The sequence below is a fragment of the Hyalella azteca genome, unplaced genomic scaffold (assembly GCF_000764305.2).
Source record: "Hyalella azteca isolate HAZT.00-mixed unplaced genomic scaffold, Hazt_2.0.2 contig1182, whole genome shotgun sequence".
Classification (NCBI taxonomy): Eukaryota; Metazoa; Arthropoda; class Malacostraca; order Amphipoda; family Hyalellidae; genus Hyalella; species Hyalella azteca.
The window spans coordinates 39,649-59,012 of record NW_025931509.1 but is presented as its reverse complement, the minus strand read 5'-3'; the positions used below and the strand labels follow the sequence as shown (position 1 = coordinate 59,012).

Below are 19,364 nucleotides of genomic sequence, written 5' to 3'. Positions count from 1 at the left end.
ACGCAACAGTGACGAGAGCGCAATATGTCGTGTAATTTATTAACACGAATTTGAACTTTTCATGGAAACGTGTACACGGAATATATACGTTACGTAGGGAGCAAAAATGGTAAGCCATTTTTTAGAATTCAAATTGCTATACTCTTCAATTGGCTTAAAAATAAAATTTAATCGAATCTTGGGGCGATTCAGCGGTAATCAATGCAGAACAACGACGGGTTCATTTGATAGATATTAAATTATATGGTAAATTGACACTGTTGATATTCGTGGCTTTGTTATTTTTATAATCCTGTCGCTTATCTCAGGCCCACAGAACCGGGTTGGGAGCTGGCAGTTCATGAGTAAAGAATGCAAGATTAAGTAAAAAATTATCTTTAATTCAGGAGAAATAAGTAATGATGTACCAGTGAATATTAAACCAGGCTTAGCATTGTTTTATTTTGTTGCACGGCGGCATAAAGGATTATTATATGAAAGGAAGTTCGGAATACCCTTGTGACGCTGAAAGCGAAGAATTTCAACATAAGTTTTATCAGCTTAATTGACAATCCTTACTATAATCAAAGATTATTAAGTATATTTATTATCATGTGATACTAAGTGAGTGGTTGGCGTCGGTACGTCTAATTGAGCAGCTCTGATAGCTATTGGCTTCCGTCACCAGCGGCGACGAACGCGGCTTGAAGACAACTTAATTTGTGTATAGAATTATTTGTTATCGCAGCACAGGCGGCGAAAAGGTTTCTTCGCCTGCAGCACAGTCGACTAGTTTTCTTCGCCTGCAGACAGTCGACTAGGTTTCTTCGCCTGCTGCACAGTCGACTAGGTTTCTTCGCCTGCTGCACAGTCGACTAGGTTTCTTCGCCTGCAGCACAGTCGACTAGGTTTCTTCGCCTGCAGACAGTCGACTAGGTTTCTTCGCCTGCAGCACAGTCGACTAGGTTTCTTCGCCTGCAGACAGTCGACTAGGTTTCTTCGTCTGCAGCACAGTCGACTAGGTTTCTTCGCCTGCAGCTCTCGACTGTAGGCAAAAGGACGGCAAAGAACAAAGCGCGCGGCATACCAGCGCTGTTATTGCATCGCTGCAGCGCCGCGGCCTCCTTATAAAACAAACAATAATTAGGGCACTAAGTTAATAAAACATTATTATATGTTTAGAATGTATAATGTTTGGAATTTTAATATAATATATTGATTGTATATTAACAATAAATGTTTTGCACATGGATTTAATATTTGTTATATATGCGCTTAATTAACAATTATATTTGATTGAAGAACTGAGAGTTTTTCTTATGTTGCAAATTAGACTTTTAGTTTGATCGCATAAAGATCTCTATATATAATTAGGATATTGATATGAATATAATTTTAAGGCAATAATAAAGGTGAATTAAAGTTTTGCTCATGTTCTTTATGCATTTTTGTTCATAAATGTCTATATACAGTTATAGATCACGAAATAGCACTGAATATGCTCTAATTAGGGCACTAATTAATTAATCAGCTCGCCGCCTCGTTAAGATTCTACACTAATTAGGTTGCTAGGTGTAGTGAATATACGAGTGAGAATCGCAACGTGCAATACCAGTCAATAGTTACTAATTTAACAATAAAATGAGACGAGTGTTAGGGAAATGTGTGAGTCGGTATTTGTATAGCTTTGCAATTGTTTTTGAATTTTCATTTGGTATTTTTTGAGGAAGATTTGGAACTTTAAGTAAGGAATATGTGTTTTATAATTTAAATCCGTTAGTGAACCCACAGTGTCAGGGTGTATTTTAAATTCTAGGTTTGTTTTCAGTGCTTGTCATTAAAAACAATTTTTAAATAAGTTCTCTTTATATTGTCATTACTTTATAACTTAAGTTATAGTCTCGGTAACTTATTATTCTTATAATATTTACTAATAAATTTTACATACATAAAACTTATATTCGTGAATATTAACTGAAGAAAACATTTATTTTTCATTTTATTTGCCGTCAAATTGGCCATCAACTCTCGTCCGCTTCACTAAAATTTAAAGCCTGCGTCCGGCGCTGCAGAAGTCAATTAATAATCTCTATGTTAGGCGGCGCTAAACTAAATGGCTTCGGTATTTGATTGGAGGAATTTCTGGTATGTATCATCCCTCATACCGTGCGTGTGAGGGAAGTATCATCCCTCATACCGTGCGTGTGAGAGCGCTTAATAACGCTATTCGTACGCTTAATAACGCTTAACGCTATTCGTACGCTTCATAACGCTATTCGTTCGCTTCATAACGCTATTCGTACGCTTCATAACGCTATTCGTACGCTTCATAACGCTATTCCTCCCCTTCATAACGCTATTCTTACGCTTCTTACCGCTATTCGTTCGCTTCATAAAGCTTTGCTTACGCTTCATAACGCTATTCATACGTTTCATAACGCTATTCGTACGCTTAATAACGCTATTCCTACGCTTAATAACGCTATTCGTACGCTTCATAACGCTATTCGTACGCTTAATAACGCTATTCGTACGCTTAATAACGCTATTCGCACGCTTAATAACGCTATTCGTACGTTTCATAACGCTATTCGTACGCTTCATAACGCTATTCGTACGTTTCATAACGCTATTCTTACGCTTCATAACCCTATTCTTACGCTTTATAACGCTATTCGTACGCTTCATAACGCTATTCGTACGCTTATGCTGAGGTATAACTCATGAAATTCACAGTCCTGTGATGCCGGAATGTTTGAAATAAACAGTCTGACAGTCTTGTCTGATTTGTCAAGTGGATAATAATGGTAATTTTACCTTAATCGCTCTGGTAGCAAGGTTGGCAGGGAAACAACAGGAAGAATCTGTACGCTCTACCCCTCCCATCCCACTGCTCAGAAACGGATGCCTAGGCTCCATAATAACGGTTTATAATTACGAAATGAATCAAATTAATCCAATTAACTTTAATAAGTTGCATCAGATAAAAAATATAGCAGCAGAATTACCTTGACAAATCAGAAAGAGCGATAAAATGAAAAATAAAACTTCATTTTTCAAAGATATTATTTTACAACTAAATGAATTAATGGATAAGTATCTGGAGGTCGGCGCTCCACCTCTAAATTTTCGTCCAGTAACAGGTATTGGAGATTTTAGGTAATATCTTGTAATTACGTACCTATATATACCTGTTACTGGACTTTTAAGTAATATGTTGTAATTACGAAGATATTAACATTAACCTGCGCAATTTTCATTGAAAATTATAAATACATCATTACTGAAAATGAGCTTATGCTCAGCGAATTAAACTTTTTATTAGAAAATACTGTCAGAATTTTTATGGAGTCTGGCGAGCTGACCGGCAGCTACAGTGCAGGACGAAATAAAGAGCACATTTCTACGTCGTTCTGACACCCCCCGGCAGAGGCCTGAGCTGCAGGGCAACGCCGTGCAATTCTAATCTTGAAAACGGGGGAAAAACGTCCAAAATCCGACTCAATATTGGGCTTGTGTCAAATTCCAGCAGATTCATGCATGGAACCTCCAGCTTATTCCGTCCATCGGCATCGCATGGAAAGAGGGCCAGTGGCAGGGTGCCTGCACTGTTAGAAAAAATACCGTTAACGGTATTTCCGGCGTTTCAGTGGCCAGTCGGCACGTGAAAACATCTGATAAAAACTTGAAAACATCTGATAAAAACGGTGAAACAGTTTATTTACATTGGGCGACCGGCCACTAGAATGACATTGGGACCGTTTTTTCTAACAGTGCTACTTTGAAAAATCATTGGGTCATATACTGTACAAATAGAGACATACTCACTGCACGTATCGCTGACACGCGTTTTTGCTGAGCAATATAGGGTCAGGTTGACTCTCACAAAGGCAAAAAGTGCATCGCTATTTGGCCAAAGTCTAACCCATTTCTGTGAGCCTGCGCTCACTCTCACTCTGTAGATCCATCGAGCGTGACAGGTTTCGTTGAATTATTCATGGCTTTTGTTATACCCGGCGTTTATTTGCGAAAAAGTAACTATGGGATGTGAAAAATATTTTGAGTTCTGTGTCATGCATGGTGGCTTGTTTTCATAACGAATATTGATGCAAAATATCACCATACACACTATGAATGGATAAGTGAGAGGTTTCAATGCCGCTAATTGAAGTTGATGGTAAATATTGAACATATATACAAGAGGAACAGACTTCAGTCGTATTCAAGATCAAGCTTCTAGACATGCACAATGCATATGCAAATATCCAACAACATTCCTACACATAATTGAAGATTAATTGAATCACAAACGTCAATATTATTCTCTCAAAAACTATTCAAATCGTGAAAAAAATATGTGCATTCCACGAGCAATGAAGTAATTTATGATAAGCCAATGTTAAATGTTGAAAACCGAAGGCACTTTTACTTGACATCAGAAATTTGTAAGTGTCGATCACGACAATATGAAAATCACTGTCTTGACAATATAGTAATCACTGAAGTTTATGATCGCCATCCTCGTTTATCTTATCTCATACACATCGGCAACGGAGGTGATGAGAGTACCGCACCATGCAGGCGCTGCGTCGACCAAATGATGCAGTGAGTTCAGAGTCAACAATTTTTTTTGAGGCTGATAATCCAGGATAGGAGGCTAATAATTATAATAATTATAATTATAATAATAATTATTATAATAATAATTATTGTAATAATAATTATTATAATAAAAACTATTATAATGATCCAGGATTTGGCCAGCCTCCAGGATTTGGAGGCTAATAATCGAGGATCATGAAACTGTCACAATTAATCTAACCTTCGGGACTCTGTTACTATTCGTTGTTTTTCAGCTGAAGATAACAGGCTTTGTCAAAGGCAGAACTATCGGCATAGCCAGGGCAGTTGGCACGGCAGGCTTTCGTTGTGTTTTTGGGCCTCAGTGTCAACGTGTAATAAAATTAATTTATAAAGAACGAGTTATCTACTCGGTACAGTGAACTTTTCTAAAGATTTCTATTATTATTTTTAGGGTTCGTTGTTTTTGATGGCTGATGATGATAAAAGAGTTAACAGTCACACGTTTAGAAACATTTCAATTAATTGTAATTAATAAACTTTGACACTAGTGTAGATGTGAAATAATTTTTTTCAGTGAATGATCTTAAAATTTGCAAATAAATGCTAAAATTTGGATAATTATCATTAATTGCAGAAGCAAACATCAACATCGTTTTGCTAACCTATGAGCATGCATGCGTTACAAAAAAAGTCTTGCTGGGATTATCAAAGATTCAAAATATTTTTATTTCTCCGTAAGAACTAAAACGGATAAATTAATTTATTATTAGTAGAAGTATTAGTGAAAAGAGAAGTAGGAGTGTAGAAGTAGCAATAAAAGAAGCAGCAGAGTAGAGGAATTAACAATATCAGTAGTATAAATAGTGTATAGTGGCATAATGGACAGGCAGCTATTCCGCCAGGGCATTAGCTTCACAGCTGCCGGACTACCGAAAAAGTTAGCCCAACAGCTGCTAATCTCGAGATGATGGCAACAAAAACACGACCCTCTCCATCGCTGATGTGTTTACAATGAGCCCGGACTCATGGTTAATGCTAATATTCTGCAGCCCCAGGGCAAAGCAAACATAGGTAAGTCTAAACTGCTGCGCATGCTTGTGAATATTCCCGTGACTAGTTTAAAGAAATTAAAAAAAAAGTATTTTTCAGGCGCAATTAAAAAATGTGTAGTATTTAGCAAGAATATATCTGACGATTTGAGAGAAATTTGACTGCATTCATTCACGCAATCGACACTGCAGCATTTTATTCTTAACAATATGTTTTACCTGCAGGCAAGAGTAAGACTAACTAACAAGATCTTGAAAGGAAAAGTTTGCGGTACAATCACAATTTTCCAGACGTATATGGAACAAACTTTTACAGTAAATAAAACTCAAATTAAATTATGGATGGAAAGCAACCATCTTACATTCAAACTTGATAACTAAGAGAATGATTGTATCATTTCAATTACTAAAGGAACACTCGAGCATGGAAGATAAAGAACGCCTAACTAAACTTAAGTTATTCAGCGGCTCGCTTAACTTATGCACAAGGTTTGGCAGCGTAAGTTTACAAAGGAAACGTACAGAAGTAAATTTCAAAGTTATTGTTGAAACAAGTCATGCTTTGCTCGACGCGTTGTAGTTACACAAAGTTCGTTTCGGAAGAATGCAAACTCGAAACGAGCAAACACGTTCAAAACATGTTTATATTATAGCTCTGCAAATGGTGTATCATGACAAGGATCAAAAAAGTCTCTTTCCAGTTGACTTTTGTTAGTTTCCAAGTCAAAAAGACAATTTTTACACGACTTTTTGATCTGTTGAATTCGTTCAAAGGCACCTCATTTGAAATTCGGACTTTGAAATTTTAAATGAATCTTTGAATGACATGGGCCTAATGACATGCTATGTGCAGATCGACTTGTATTCTACGTCATCATATGTAGAAATTATGAGACGAGGGAGAGAAATTTGTTGACTTACTCACGACACGGGTATTATTTTCCAATAAGTAACATTATTATTGTTGTTGTGTTATTGTAATTATTGTTTCTAAATTTACTTGGTTAATCCTTTCAATTTTTATTTAATTCTGTAAAAATCAAAATTGTGGTATTGAAGGCAAACGATTAGCGCAAGCTTCTTAATTAAGCTTGTCTCGTCACCTCAAAATTTATATAAATCTCGAGGAAAACTTCAAGTCCGCAAACAGAAAGAGGAGTGAATTAACTCCTAGGGTGAAGTCAATTGCGTCCTAGGGTAATTCATAAATTTTCTGGATAATTATGGTTTTTATTCAGGCAGAACAGCGTTGAAAGGGGAAACATGGTTATTATGAAATGTTGGATTATGTAAAAAGAGGAAAAACATGAGAACCGTAGATTACCTCCGTAAAGAATCTTTGGATACGTATAAAATATTGATTCTGAGCAGTCGTGAATTGGTTGGAGTCTCGTGGGCTTAAATATATTCATGAACTCCAACCACTCCACCATTCAAACTTAGAAACCTCCATAACTTTGGTTGACATAAATGACATGACAATTTCGTGCAAAGTTTGGTAACCATATGGCAACACATTAATATTATTGAAAATATCCGGTTTCCCAAAGAGTATATATGTTATTCATATAGCAAACGTAGGTATTTATTTCTGCATAAGTAGTAACAAAAGGTAATTTGATTCCTCAGTAAACAAAATTTAATGAAAAGTTAATGAGAATCTTGTTTTGGCAAAGTTAGTTAGATTACGTTTAACCCTTTCGCAATGAATTGTTTGCATCGTAATTAAAAAAAATCGGACGGCAATTATGTTTAATTTTATGTATCTTTAATATTTTATGACAATGTTCGTTTTTGTTTAGTTTACAATTAAAGCACAGTCCTCATTATACTCATTTTCCCTAAAGTTAGAATTCATTCTTTTCATTAAAGCTATTTAATTGAGTGTTTGAGAATAAGTAACTGGCTAACAAATTATTTAAAGATCATTTACCAAGTTCATTTGGGTTGAGCATAATCATTTCTGGGCCCGGTGAGTCATATATAATATATTCAATAAAATATACTTTCCATACTCATATACTAGCATTATTTTATTTCCACTGGTGATCAGTCAGAGCGCATATGTTGACTGACGGTGAGCCATGAAAATTCAAAACTGCCTGAAATCTTATGCATTGAAAATAACTTCATCCCGAGAATAGAATTGAATACGAGAATTCCGGACAGGAAGCGTTCCGAAAAGATTGACGTTCGATTAAGATAAAAATTTTTTTTTCAGTGGGTGTCTAGTCGTCCTTTTGATTGTGATAAAGCTTTGGATGGCATGCAAATAACTGCAATTAAACAATCAGGAATTTGATTGAATCAATCAATTTCGATTCAATTGATAGATTCAATTGAATCGACTTGAAATTTTCTACTAGAAAATTTTCTTGCAGCAAATAAAAAGCTCGTAGATCTTAAGAGTCAAAGAAAGGAAGTACAAAAAAAGTGGTAAGTTTCAGCCTTCAAAGCAGACGTGGCGTATATCGATAAGAAAACTGTATCAAGTATATAACACAAAGGCGAAAATTATCATTTTATCTGCAATTATAATTAATTATTAATTAATTGTTTTTATCAAAACAATTTATATGCAATCCGGCAGTCTTGATGATGTCAGAAAAAAGAGCATCAAGAAACACGATAATCTAGAGTTGCCAGGGCAACCTCAGGGCTCATTCCGCAAAAACGTTCGACTCTTTGATTCTGTTTTTGTTATTTTATTTTTGTTTCTGAAACAAGTTAGTTTCAGACTTAGAAAATTCATTTGACGTCACAAACTAAGTGACTTTACGCGACTGTGAAAACAAACGATCAAGCTTTATAATTAATTCTATAATGATCATTGTTCAAACCAATCAAGCGCTCATTAAGCAAGCTCAGGTATTATGAGCATTTAAAGCATTTCAAAAATAACAAGAGAAAGCTCCTGGGAAGTGAATAAAAAAATAATAGACATGAGTAAGCACGCTACGAAAAATGCATTATTTTTTATACCAATCTGAGCGTCAAAACTGACAGCGAGAATCACAGGAAAATTATGTTGATGGATTTGGGAGAGAGTTTTTTCGTGGCTACGATGACCGGAAAATATAAATAATATTCAGCTCTTGCAATAAACGAAACACATTTGGATTAAAGGTCTCCATAAATACTTTAGACTCTGGAGGCGTGGGCCGTTAAAAATAAAGATTCCGAAAGTGCCGGTCAAGAATGGCACAAAAGAAGCCAGTCAAATAACATGCAAATCTGGCTCTCATTATTCAGGCATTGCGACGCACAAAATGCCACAATTTTTCAGGCCGGAATGCCTGTGTTATAAGGCCACTCGAATAACACTTGAAAAGTATAGGGCTAAGGGCTTTGTTCGTATGTGAAAACAATTACATTTTATTACCACGTGAGCAATAGAGCGAAGCTTCCTAGCTGTGTCGGCCATCAGTTGAAACCTATAGTTTGCCTCTTATTCTGTTATACAAATGCGCTATGTTTTATGAATTGGATGTTTGGCCGCGGTAAATGTTTGCTCAATAACTTTTTATTTAATAAAATTCACGAAAGGAGGAATTAATTTATTATGATTGTAATAGAGATTTTAGGAATCTTGGAATAAAATATTACCAAAGAAAACATTGAGATGAATGATTAAAAATCTTTAGGAGGAAAGAAAGAAAGCAAAATTAAATTATTTAGGAAAAAAGTGAATGAAAAAACAGCTAAAAAATATAAAAATAGATAATGCTTATAGACAAGGAAAACTTGGTGGCCAGGAATAGTTAATTTGTCTGGTGGTAAAATCAAATAGCATGAAACGTAATTGCTTAATTGCGAAATTAAGCAGTTGCTACAAATGAGAAGGCAGCTAAGTAGAGCTGAGCACGACTCTGAGCAGCAGGTGGCGCCAGCCCATTAGATTAAGATGAAAAAAAACAGCGGGAGTGGAAGAACAGCGAGGCCCGAGGATGATTAAATCTAGTATTGATTTATTCCTCATATATATAAATATGATGCACAGCGGTAATTCAGTATAGTATTGAATAAAGGTTCACAAATAATATAGTGGGAATTTTGAGTCAGGATGAGACTAACACTTTCATCAGAATGTGTAAGCGACGTTAAGATAAAACCTCTACGGACAAAAATGTCTAAACCTTTCATTTTCTTCAAATTTTTTCAAGTACACAAGCTGCAGGGAAAATTACTGAGAATCTATAAAGTTTTCTTGCTACATCTTCTCACTTTCTGATACAACGATCTCATAGTCTGAAGAACATGAATAAAGTGGACATGTGAGAAACGGCAAGATATTTTTTGACGCTCATTTCCAAGTAAAAAATTAGAGGACGAAAAAAGTTTCCAAGATTTCATTTCACGACAAAGACACAACTTCACTCACGTGGAAATAAACAGAACATCAGTGGTATGGAAAGAGGGTCTATATGGGCACAGTTTGCATAAACGACTTAATATGTTAGACATAATTTACCCCCGATCAAAAACCTGATCATTTTGGGCAGGGAGGCCCAGTGGTTAAAGTTCAGAGTACCAAGATTGGCGCAGAGAGGCGCGGGTTCGATCCCAGCTCTGTGCGTCAGTTTCTGGTCAGAATCGGCAAGGAGGCCGGGCGGTTAAGCACAGCAGAATTGTAGCAGTGAGTTGCGAGTTCGATACCGCAAAATGCTGTGAATGTTCTGCGACGTTAAGAATCGGTGACAGGCCTATGGCCTAATAAACGCTGAAGCCGCTATTATTATTATTATTATTATTTACCCCCGATCAAAATCGTGACCATCTACCCCGATTGACCAAGCATTCCCAATTTTTTACCACTGTCGTTAGTAAAGGTTGGAAATTATTCGTTACTAAAAACCTGGGACTTAATCAGAGCGAGCACAACCGTTATGGAAATTGGAACTTGAGCCCGATCTATCTACAAGAATCATCGCTTCCTTGCTCAGCATACTATACGTATTCAATGTCCATTTAAACGATATCCTATTTAAATTTAGCCATCGCTTACCCATTTACTTCAATTTACCCATTTATCCAATTCAAATTTACCCCAGATAGCCGGGCCGTCCGTGAATCAGTTTTTCTAACGACGCTCAAAAGGATTTTTCATTTTCATAACGACGCTTTCTTCTATCGCACGCTCAAAAATAGAACTCATAAAACCCTCCAGATCCGACCATAGACTGGTATAGCAGGTGCAAAAAAAAAGTCGGCTATAGAACAACTGATGCACCACGCCTTCTGCTGCACTACACTTGCTGCTGCACTCACCGCTACGTACGCACCATTCACCTGCATCACTAACATTGATTGTGGAGAAAATTATCCTGAAAACTCACTGTTTCAATACCGTGTTTAATTTACATTGTAAGCAAATTATGAAACCTGTTTAAATCCTCCTACTAGCTTAAAACACTCCGATTCAATTTATGCAAGAGCCAAACTCACCCGTACTCGAGAAGCTACAGATTATTAATACGGTCTGTTAATATTTTATTCAGTTCTATATTTTTATCCGTTTCATTTTGAAGCATCAATTTAAGTTGATTAATTTAATTCTTATTAGAAATAATATCTCGAGAAAACTCATGGTATCGTTCACCTCATTAACAATATCATCAATTTTTGTCATCGAAGCTGACCCAGCTGGTAACTCCATGATTTGCTCGATCTGTTATGCTTTTAAATTTCCCATCATTAATTGAAGCTAAGTTTGACTCTAAACATTTTAATTTCTAATCAACTTCAACTATTAAAGATACTTTTTCATCAATCTGTGGCTCGAGATTATGAATCCGCAATTGTGAAGTTTTAAGCTTTTCATTTACTAAATTAATTCAGGTGATATTAATAACATGGTAATGTACTTAGCGAAGTATTATCCACGCCCGCCCTGCAGTCAGGTATTAATGATCATAATCAGTCACGAGCGCTGAAATTAAAATCAGTTCTGCGACGAGAAGAATTAATTTGATGCACAAGAACCATACAGCGTACGTTGGACAGACATTTATTATAACATGTAATAAGAGATAATTTAATTCATTTATTCATTATGTGAGTGATAGAATAAGCTGAAAATAGCTCCACACGTGAGAGGATATATAAGAATTTTTTAAATTTATTTCATTGCACGTCCAACAGAACAGTGATGGACGAAGACAAGATAATATAATAATTAATGATGGGTTGGGAAAAATGGAAATAATAAAATTTAAGGAAATAGTAACATGGACGCCGAGGACCGGAAAAGTGATTTAAAAAAAACATTTAGCCAAGGTCTATTCTATAAAGCAGGTACCCTACACTTAGAGAAAAAAGCCGGTCAGAATAACCCATTTGGCTGAATCCAGGGCTTACCTAAAAATGGTCCCAATTTATTGAACCGTTTTACCTTTCTTCAGACTTTGTGACCGACGTCAGGCAACCTCAGCCGTGACAAGCGAAACTCGCCCAGACGGGAGATCAGGCAATTCACTCAAAAAGTGGGCTCATTTCCTGTACTAACCGTTGACTCAGCCAAGTGTGGTATTATACCCCACTCATTTCTCTAAGTGCATGCTACTTGTTAACTTAGTTTCCATGCAACCCACTAATACTTACCGTAGTAGCGATGCCCTCGTAGCTCAGCGCCGTGTCAGAAGTAGGCTCCTTGTGGCTCCGTGTGATCAGATATTTTATTTGTCCCGTTGCCTTTGCCGGGGAATATCCAATGTTTAGGTCATCTTTGATCCCATTCGAGCTTGTTAATAATATGCCTTTTAAATTGTTGATGGTATCAGTGCGATTCAAGGTACGCATTGAACTCGAGTCCAGCCCAACATCTGAGCTTCGAAGCTCAGCTCGTGAATAAATTTTCAGCACATCGTCTCTTACAGGGAAATTCCAACTCTCAGAATCAAGACTGTTTTTGACCGAAAGAAAAAGTTGGTTGGAGTCTTTGAAGGTTGAGTTGGCATTTCGCAGGTGACTGGCCTTGCCCTCATGAAAACTTCTTCTGAGATCCACGGTTTTTAATTGCAGGTTTATTCGACTTTCTTTGGTTTGCACGAGTCGAGGAGACGTTAAGTCAACATCAGTCGAAAGAAAGGATCCCGACGTATCCAGCCGTGCGAGATACGAATTATCTTCGTGGAAACGATGAAGAATCGGAGGCAAGTTAACAGATTTAGTCGTCTGGACGGTAAAATTTTTCCGCTTGTAATCATCACCAGAAATATCGTCTTTTTTGCTCAAATTGATTTTCCGGCTTAGATTTTTCAAGACCACGAATGAATAAATATTTATTATTTCATCGGAATCAGTTGCAGCTGCTTGGTTTTCGTGATCGAATTTTTCACGTTTATGGTTTAGTTCAACGTTCGTTTTTTTTGTTAATGGGATTTGTGCTGAACTGAAATGCCATGCTATTACGAAATTCCACATACACAGAAAACAGAAGATATTCATATTGATCAAAGTTCTTTGATGCTTTATTATATGCACAAAAATTAGGCGAGATTGATCATAACTTGCTCGATTTTAAATCTGATGATCAATTTAAAGCATTGAAAGTAATTTTTTCCGAACAATCTGTAAAAAAATCTAGATTATTTCTAAAATTGTGAAATGTCATTAGAGGAAAAAGTTAATTCATACATTCATCCTACAGCAGAACTGGAGAATATTTTTAACACCAAAAACTCATTAGGTTCCCATGGATGACATAATAGAAATACCCGTACAATTACAGGTATGTCGCCTACGGTCCTTTACAAGCAACACTACCTTGTTAACAACAGAAGCATAATTTGACCGACTTCAATGCAATTACAAATTCCAAAATCTTGCCGAGAAGTTGATAATTGGCTTTAACGTAGCAATTAGTTTGAGGTAAGTCAATTTAAAGGATCTGCAACACCTCGGGAACTGCGGCCGCTCGAGACAATCTGCAAAAATGGTGGCGTAATGGTCAAAGTTTTGGCACGAACAACGTGTCCAGACTTCCTCTACCTTCACTGCAGCAGCTTTTAGTGCTATAAAATTCTGTATTATCATAAAAAATGTAGTAAACAGACTGGATTTTACCAGCATGATCTGATATGAGTGTTGAACTTTATTTACTTCACGAGGTGTTTTGAGCTTCGAAGGTTAGAATATCACAGGAAATGAAAAATTTTTGAAATAAAAATTGCGAAATGAGAAGAACAATATGTGCAAGTTACATGAATTTGAACAGTGTGGAAATAAATTGTTGCTGTAAACCAAAAAAGGGAAATTTCCTCATTAAAAAACTTGATGCTTTCCCATGGTATAATCACAGTGCAGCAGACAAATGTCTCAAGAAATTTTATAAAATTTTGCTATCATTTTATGATCAATGCAGGAGATGAATTTTATATGAATATTTTATAGTTCCAGAATTTATACCGTTGATATTCAGAACGACATGCAAGCTTAGGGCCTAAAAAGTCCACTTCGACACATCAGACATTAATACAAATTTGGCGAATGATTCCCGGCCACATAATATTGTATCACATCTTTCAGATGCGTTTATGTGATGGAACTCTGAGATCTTTCAAGAAGTTAAGAATAATATTACATGAACATTTTAGCAATGTGACAGTTGCGTAATTCTTTGCAATTGACAAAATTTTATACTCAATTAAAGAGGATTAACAAGCATGTCAGCGTAGGAAGAAAGAGTAATAATGTTTTAAAAGAAAGCATCTGCATTTATCGACAGTTAATACAGTGATAAGTGATAAAATGATTGCCTACTACAATTAATGATTTATGAACACTCATTCAGATAAAATTCTACTCCAGCCTGCGTTGTCAACATCAGAACAATAGATGCGTTGCGTTGCCATCGTTTTTGACTCGATGTGCATGGGAGAATTTTCATAAAAATTTTCCAATTAAATTTTTGTACCTTATCCATGACCATTTAATGCTTGTAGGGACTCGATTTATCCGATTGAAAACCTCGGGAAACCATTCCGATGTGATAATATAACATTTAATTTATGGGGTTCAGTCAATATTTTGTAAATGACGTTAACTCAATTTACTACGTTATTTCTGCAAGTTTGGAGATAAGACGAGGCTGCTACATCATTTCTAGCGACCTTTTGAAGAGAGATGAAGTTGATTATTGCGGTTTCATATTTACATCCTTTAGTAGCTAATTGAACTGCCGTCATAATTGAAGCTTTACGTTTCCATCCTTCATTAGCTAATTGACCGCTGTCGTCACTAATATCTATTACAGGTAATCAAGACAAAGACAGATCAAGTGCCTCCGGCGCGTTTCGAGACCTCAAAGGAGTTACACTGCCAGTGGCACACGAGTTGCCACATTGCTAATAACGTTGACATCCAAAAGAAATGTTCTATTTAGCAAATAGAATTCAATAAGATGTTGTCATTAATATCTTGAAATCTAAGCCATTTCTATGTATTTATAAACGAATAAACGAAAAATTTGCATTTTCGGCCAATATTACTCCATTTTGTTGGCGAGCGGGAAGTTAAGTGCAGTGGCTGCTGTCTGGCGACTTAGAAGCCATTACCGGTAGTTAAAATTTCATTGCATTTGATCTGAAATTTACTCATACATCCTTTACGTTTCTGAATCATTCAATTATTCCTTTCTCATTCGATTAAAAAATAATTATTTTTTAAATCATGGATGAGTTCACGGAAATAACATATCGTCCGAGTCATTTGTTCGGACTTAACATCTGATATCGTAGAAATTTTGTATTTCATTTCTCGCTGAATTATGTTCAGCTAGTCAGCAGACAGCGCGAGTCAGATATTCAGCAGACAGCGCGAGTCAGCTAGTCAGCAGACAGCACGAGTCAGCTAGTCAGCAGACAGCGCGAGTCAGCTAGTCAGCAGACAGCGCGAGTCAGCTAGTCAGCAGACAGCGCGAGTCAGCTAGTCAGCAGACAGCGCGAGTCAGCTAGTCAGCAGACAGCGCGAGTCAGCTAGTCAGCAGACAGCGCGAGTCAGCTAGTCAGCAGACAGCGCGAGTCAGCTAGTCAGCANCTCCGCGCACGCTACCATAGACTAGGCGTATGAGCGCCTAGCGTGACTCCGCGCACGCTACCGAGTAGGATTGAGCACGCTACCGCTACAAAAACCAGGCGTATGAGCGCCTAGCGTGACTCGGCGCGCGTCATCACAGACCAGGCGTATGAGCGCCTAGCGTGACTCGGCGCACGCTACAGTCTGACATGCTTGCCTCTTGCACGACACACTCAGAGAAATGAGTGAGACTTTGTCTAAATAACGAGGCATTTTTTTGCACTGATACCAAGACACACTTGCAGGTATGCTTGAACATTTTTTCAACGATATATTAACGTCATCAATGCTATACATGTATACGTGTCTCCTGAACTGCATGGTAACGAGAGATATGGTACATAATAAATAATAAACAGCGTCGATGAGATATAAGGATAGAATCTAAGTAAATTATATAATTATACAAACTAGATACAATTGTGTGAGTTTTTATACAATTATAAACATCCAGATTTAATTTAGATTCTTTGAAGCGAAGGAGATAGCAAAAGCTTTCAGCTATAAAGATTATGATTGATCATATGTATGTTTAAAAAATTTTCAAGAAATGCGGCTTGCATGGAAAGAATTTCAGTGTGAAAGGATATTTCAGATTTGCTCAAAACGCATGCAGGCAACATGCCCGTTTCATACGTCTTCTTGGTAAAAAAATTCATGCGTTAAAACACTTGCGTTTTTTCTATGCTCGCTCTAGCAAAGTGCAAAGCGAAGAAACTGACGTGCAAAGCGAAAAAACTCGATGTTCTGTAAATGCACGCTATTCAAGCATTTATTTTCACATATGTACGAATCAGAAACTTTCTAATATTCATTTCCAATGATATATTTGTTTTCTAGAATACATTTTGAGGATCTACGAATCAATGTTTCTTTGGCACGTATTCCCTAGGAACCGTGAGTCTCCAAATAAATTTAATATGAAAAAATACCATGAAATGCATTCTGATCTCTTGATTCAACATGAAAAATTCTAGTCCATTTCTATGCTGAACAGAAGACAACACCACTGTAATTTACACATAAAACAAATATAATCTATAAACTTTATAACAATTGAACAGCTATCCAAGTTGCTAAAATTCTAAGACAAAATACGTAAGTAGATTCAACTGACAGGAAATAAATGACGTGTGCAAAATCTTAAATACCGTTTAAGTCAAACGTCGTGAATAACACATGATTTTGATGATGTCATTTTAGAAACGATTTAAACGATTATAAAACGATTATACAAAAGAGAACGGAGAAGTCAAAAATCTTATGCCTGCTAATGGATACAGAAAAAAATTTGAGGCAATATTTTAAAGTTTCTATAGACTGCTTTGGTAGATGTAATCCATATAAATTTTTCAATTCTATTATTGAATTTACTGCGGTCACTAAATAACTTCCTTCTAGTGGCATTGTTCACTCAAGATACATTCTTATTTCCATGAGGTGCTCTATCGGTTGCAAAATTACTTCTTTTTAACGTGAAGAAAGAAATTATTAGGGTTTCCGATCAATTCCCAAATCGGCTTAGAACTCCCGTAGCCCATAGGGGCGTGAAACTCGGAATGCGAGCCAATGAAAGCCACCGAGTCACATGAAATAATTAGTATCTCGAGTATCCTGAGGAACGTAGAATTTCGAACACATGTCCTGTGTTGGCTTTCGTACTAGAAAAAATGTTAGTTTGTATTGTTAGAGACAAAATTAAAACTAAATTGTATAAACTCTCAACGACCTCTCCCCGAATGTACTAGATAGTCAAAAACTATCTTGTATAATTCATTGGCGGACACGAATGAGAAAACAATGTGTTTCTGAATTATTTTTTCTCACACGGTGTGAGAACATCAAGTATAATGCACTCATGACTATGTGCGTCATCAATATTTGGCAAAAAAAGAATAAGAGAAAGAAATTTGAAAGAAAAATAAATTGGCAGAAAATTCGCAAGAGGCTTATTAGTAGCCACTAAGTGGCGGTAACCGCAATTCGTTACAGCCCGAATGGGTTCAATTTAGGCAGGCTTAGCATCGCAATTAACGGATAAAACCCGAGCTCAGGCCTTTGGACCTAACGTTGATGTCTAGTGATGTCTTAACACACGAGTTGGACGTTTTCAATTGAACATCTAGGACGTTTTCAATGATCATTTCAATTGAACATTTTCATTTTGCTATTGAAAACAATCTAACTATTAATCGTGAACATGAAAATCACCGCAATTTTACGTAGATATACCGTTACGTTTGTTATTCGTTTACTTTGTTCAGTATTTTTTCAGTGTCTGTATGTTTTTGCTAAACTTTAGTGACGAACAAATTATCCTCTACTCGCACGAGTACATCGAGGAAGAGCAAAAACCGATTTAGTCAAAATTCGCAGGTGAATTTCAAGACTGAATTGAGTTCTAAGGCCACGCGTAGCTCCCGAACAACGACAAAAATGTCGTCGACGTAACTACAGTAAAGCTCTGGCTTGATTCGCATATGTAGAATTCAGCTAAAGTTGGACCCCGTATTCTGCCTAAGGCTACACCGTTGATTTGATGATAAATTTTGTTGTCAAAGGCGATTCTGAAGTACAGATGCGGTTGAGGTCAAAGATGCCCTTTTTAGAGATTGATGAAGCCGGTAAACTATATTGCAATAAACGTGGTTGGCCATTATTTCCAACGTTTCTTCTGTAGCATATAGTTGGTAATGCGCTCTCGCATACCAATTGGGCGCCGATCATCAGGTTTGTTGTTTTTTTACCAGAAAAATGTCAATAAGAAATACTCTCTGATCTTTCTTTATGTATATATATGTACTATTAAGTATATCTTCGTTACGAATCGCAAACGACGGTTGCCAGAAATAAAACAGTGGCATTAAATATTCATAAAATGTTATATAAAAGGATACATTCAGAATGTTTTCGAAGGACACTTTCATGATTCAGTTTAACCACATAGACAAATTGCATATTATTTTTTTATAAAGTTTCTTATATTTGACTCGTAACCGGTTTAAAAGTCTAAAACATCATGAATGTGTGCATATTTTTCGTGGCAAAATGAACTTTGGAACACTTTAAGTAAGGACTGTGCATTTCGTTTGGATTCTCATCCCTAAACTCGACGAGTAAACATCACAGGACACTTTAAAGTGCTGCTGCCGAACTCTGCGTTCCGTGAAGAGCACCTAACTGAAGCCGTCAAGGCTGCGCCTATAAAAGCAAGCCTAGACAAAACGAAGCCGCAAAACCTGTTATTTTGGACACTTTGTAGTCGAGACTAAAATGAACGCCTCAACAAAACGTAGCCAAAAATGACAGATTTGAGCGATATAATTAAACCAACAACGTACGAAACGACAAACGGAACCAAAAACCGTTGTTTTGGGCAAATGTTGTTGAACTTAAAATGAACGCCTCAACAGAACGAAGCCAAAAATGCAAGATTTGCGCGATATATTTAAACCAACAACGTACGAAACGACAAAACGGAACAAAAAACCGTTGTTTTGGGCACAATGCAGTTGAGCCCATAACGCACGTTTCGGCAAAACGGAGCCAAAAATGCCAGGCTTGGGGGCGATGTGGTTCCAGCAAACCTTCACGATCAGCTTCGCTTAAGTTGCACAACATAAAGGTCAGAAACTTTAAACAACTCGCCAGGCCTCCCAACAAATCCCATTGAAAAAT

General features: G+C 36.7%; 1 protein-coding gene across 1 annotated transcript in view; it reads right to left on the bottom strand.

Moving 5' to 3' along the window:
- Positions 1 to 13,133, bottom strand: part of LOC108665596 — a 29,955-nt gene extending 16,822 nt beyond the window's left edge. The window contains exon 1 of the mRNA XM_018152371.2: positions 12,213 to 13,133. Within this exon, the coding sequence (XP_018007860.2) occupies positions 12,213 to 13,058 (846 nt within the window). The 5' untranslated portion in view covers positions 13,059 to 13,133. The remainder of the gene's footprint in view (positions 1 to 12,212) is intronic.
- Between the last annotated feature and the right edge of the window lie 6,231 nt (positions 13,134 to 19,364).